Genomic DNA, 3,531 nt, shown 5'->3' on the forward strand with positions numbered 1-3,531 from the left:
CACCTCACTCAGCCAGTGAGCAGGAACCGGTCTGTATGTGGGATCCGAACCCTCGGCGGGAGCACCACCGCGCTCCCAAGCGGTGCACTGTAGCAGTGCACCACCAGGCCAGCCCTCATGATATTTTTGAAGGAAAGTAATAAAAGTAATATAGCTGATGAAAATATTTAATGTAAGCGATAACTTAAAACATGATTTTCATCCCAATTTGAAAACAATTCCTTTTGCTGCAAAAATGTTACTAAAATTAAACCAAGTCAATGGAAAATTTATTCCAGCCACAAAAATATGATATACACACAGAACCTTTTTGGACTATTCCTATTGCACACAACAATGGACATCTGTATAATCATAAGCATAAGCATGACACAGTTTTCAAACATGTCAATAATGAATTAATAATGTTTATATAAGGCAGTACTATAAGTGTACCATTAGTACATTTTTGGTCTAATGTAAAAATTCTGATTTTGGCCATTAAATGAAAGAAGTATTTACCATCTTCAGAATACATATCACTATTTACTTAAGAAATTTCACAATGTTTCCAGAAAAAAACTATTTCTATCTAATACTGAAAACTTGGTAGGAAGAGATAATATAATTCGCTCTAAAATCAAAAGAAACATAGTAAGAAAAAGCTAAATCCATGAAATCCAGCTTTTCTAACGCTGATCATTATTTTTACCTTAAAAGAACAACATAATTTTAAGCTATCTTCATATAAGTTACAGAAAAGCTCCCTGTACTTTTATTTTACTTCCTAATTCATTACCTTGTCAAAGAACTTGGGCCAGTCACTGCTGTGGATGTTTCTTAAATTACCTCTGTCTTCAATCCTGTAGTGTCTGATTTTCTGGTCTTCAAGCCAAACAATAAAGTTTCTAAATTCTGTTTCATCTGCAACATAAAATAACATATGAAGCACTAAAAGAACTAGATAAAATACTTCCTTGTCCCTAGATAATTGGACTTTTAGAATTTTTTCAACCCCAAAATACTAAGTTAATTAAGCTTGAGGTGACAGAGCAGAAGCTGAAAGTACAGTCTGGAGCCACAGACTAACAATGATTTGTTCAAATCCTGGCCTGAATTTAAATTCTGAGTGCAGGATGGTTGTGTGAACTTGAGCTAATCACCTACACTTTCTGTGCCTCAGGTTCTTCAGCTACAAAATGGGGGTAATAATAGGACTTACCTCGCAGGATTGGTTATGAAGATTAAATAAAATAAATATGGATAAAAACAGTGTCTGGCACATAACTTTGCTATTTAAGTATTAGTTATTAATATTCCAGTTCCTTTGTTGCAGAGAAAGGAGAGACTGGGCAAGGTTACATTTATAGCAAAGTAAATAAAGCAAAACAAATAGTAAAGTGATAAACAATAAAATAAAGTACAAGAAATTAAAAGACAAAAACGGGCCGGCCCGGTGGCGCACTGGATAGTGCGCCGCTTGGGAAGCGCGGGCGCTCCCGCCCGAGGGTTCGGATCCCACATACAGACCGGTTCCCGCTCACTGGCTGAGCGAGGCGCGGGAGCAACACCGAGGGTTGCGATCCCGTTGCCGGTCCCCGGTCCGGTACGGGGGCAACACTGAGGGTTGCGATCCGTTGCCGGACACGGACAAAGACAAAAAAAAAAAAAAAAAAGACAAAAAAATAAAAAAGACAAAAACTCAGAAAGATAGAAGACACTGTGATTACTATGGTCATGTACTGCTACTTGCACCTTAAGTACATGCACTGTTCCTCCCCATACCCTCTTGAGGTAGGTAATATCAATATTTCACAAGTTCAAGCTTCCATTATGAAGTCTTGAGAATTATACAATGGTCCGAGTATCACAAGTTGTACCTGATGATCACTTTCAAACTTACTAATCTACCACAGGCCATGAACTATAGAAAGAAATAAGTAGTTGAGAAATAATGAGTAACAGTGTTACTTTTTCAAATCTCAATACTGTAAAATTCCAGATACCTTTATATTTGCAATTCAACCCTCTTGTTCATTTGCTGTTAACTTTTTTGCACGACTCACACAACATAATTAACAGTATTAACATAATAATACGGGCTTACCCTTCCATTGTCGGTCCTGGATTTCACTATGTACTGTCTTGATCTCACACTGATACGTGGCTTCTGACTGCCCCCACCCCTACCTACCCCTTAGCTGCCGGCGGGCAGTGAACTAGTCTTCAAGTTACTCAGCACGTTCCTTAGAATCCAGCACTGTGCTAGCCCTTATCAGGTGCTCAAGGTACCGTCCAATTATCCGGGGAACCACGGAAGTGAAGGGTACGTGAGAACGACGAATGCTTTCTGTTTTGTGTGCTGAAGAGAGTAGGGGTGTGTGTGTGTGTGAGAGAGTGAGTGTGTCTGTGCGCGCGTGTGTGGTGTGTAGAGGAGGAAGAGGAGGAGGAGGTAGTGTTTGGAGTTAAGCAAGTGCGGAACGTGGCGATGCTGAGGAAGGCGTGAGTGAAGGCGTTCCGAGGCCGGGGGCGCGACCAGCGGAGGAGAGCGGAGGTGCGCGGCCGCCGGGAGAGGTGCCAGGAGGCCCTCGGGGGAGACAAGGCCGCCGAGGGTCCGGGTGGGTAGCCCGGGTGGGGGCGCTAAGTGGGGGACCCGGGGCCGCCACCTCACCTTTGCAGTTGAAGCCGGCAGGGTTGTGGTAGTCGAGAGCCGTCAGCTTGCGTCGGAACATGGTCCCCGCTTCTCGCTCCGGTCCCCCGGGCCTCTGCCGGGAGAGGAGAAGCGAGGTAGAGCGGGCAGCGCAGGCACCCGCGACGCGGCGAGAGGACGGGCTGTCGCCGGGACGCTGCGGAATGATGGCGGCCTACGCCAATCGTAGCTTGAGGTCGGCGGCCGGGGCAAATGCCCACCAATCGCGGCTCCGGCTAAGGGGGCGGGGCCACGTCTGGGCACGTCGACGTTCAAATAAACTTTATTGTCAGCGTCCGAGTACAGCAGACAAAAAGCAATGGGGAAGCCAGTGTCCTCTTGTTTTCCTCCCTTTCTTGATACAGCATGAAGAGAATGGTATGTGTACGCTTTCTGCCATCGGCTATACCTCTCATTGGGTCATAGAATTACTGTTCAGTGTTTTAAGCGTATTCCTTCATTTATTTATTGCTCCTCCTACAGAATAGATGCTCTTCTAACACTGCTAATTCAAAGACTGAAAAGCAAAGTCCCTGAAGTAAGATGCTTTCAGACTAGCTGCGAGTGATCCACAGGTAAACACACAACAATAATGTTGCGTGATAGTTCCAGATATCACCAGCCACTAAGTGAAGTCAGAGACTGGGAGTCATCCTTTACTCCTCCTAACCCTCGGTCACAGCATCCAGTAGGTCACCGATTGCTCTCATTCTTTCTCTCCTATCTCTCAAATCCCTCGCCTCCCACCAGTTCCATCCTATCTCATATCAGGTCTTCGTCACTTTTGCTTACTCTTAATTATTTAATTGATTACTTAGGGCTAGTCTTGCCTTCTGCAATCCTTTCCTCCACATAGCAACGAG

At 44.4% G+C, this 3,531-nt stretch overlaps 1 protein-coding gene across 1 annotated transcript in view; it reads right to left on the reverse strand.

The window, feature by feature from the left end:
• The window catches only part of LOC103603471 (chromosome unknown open reading frame, human C14orf166), a 14,681-nt gene extending 11,806 nt beyond the window's left edge, over window positions 1–2,875 (reverse strand). The window contains exons 1-2 of the mRNA XM_008587995.1: window positions 2,651–2,875; window positions 779–903 (exon numbers count right to left, since the gene is read on the reverse strand). Coding sequence (XP_008586217.1) covers window positions 779–903; window positions 2,651–2,711 — 186 coding nt within the window. The 5' untranslated portion in view covers window positions 2,712–2,875. The remainder of the gene's footprint in view (window positions 1–778; window positions 904–2,650) is intronic.
• Window positions 2,876–3,531: the final 656 nt, after the last annotated feature.

This window comes from Galeopterus variegatus, unplaced genomic scaffold (assembly GCF_000696425.1).
Source record: "Galeopterus variegatus unplaced genomic scaffold, G_variegatus-3.0.2 Scaffold4616, whole genome shotgun sequence".
NCBI classification, from domain to species: Eukaryota; Metazoa; Chordata; class Mammalia; order Dermoptera; family Cynocephalidae; genus Galeopterus; species Galeopterus variegatus.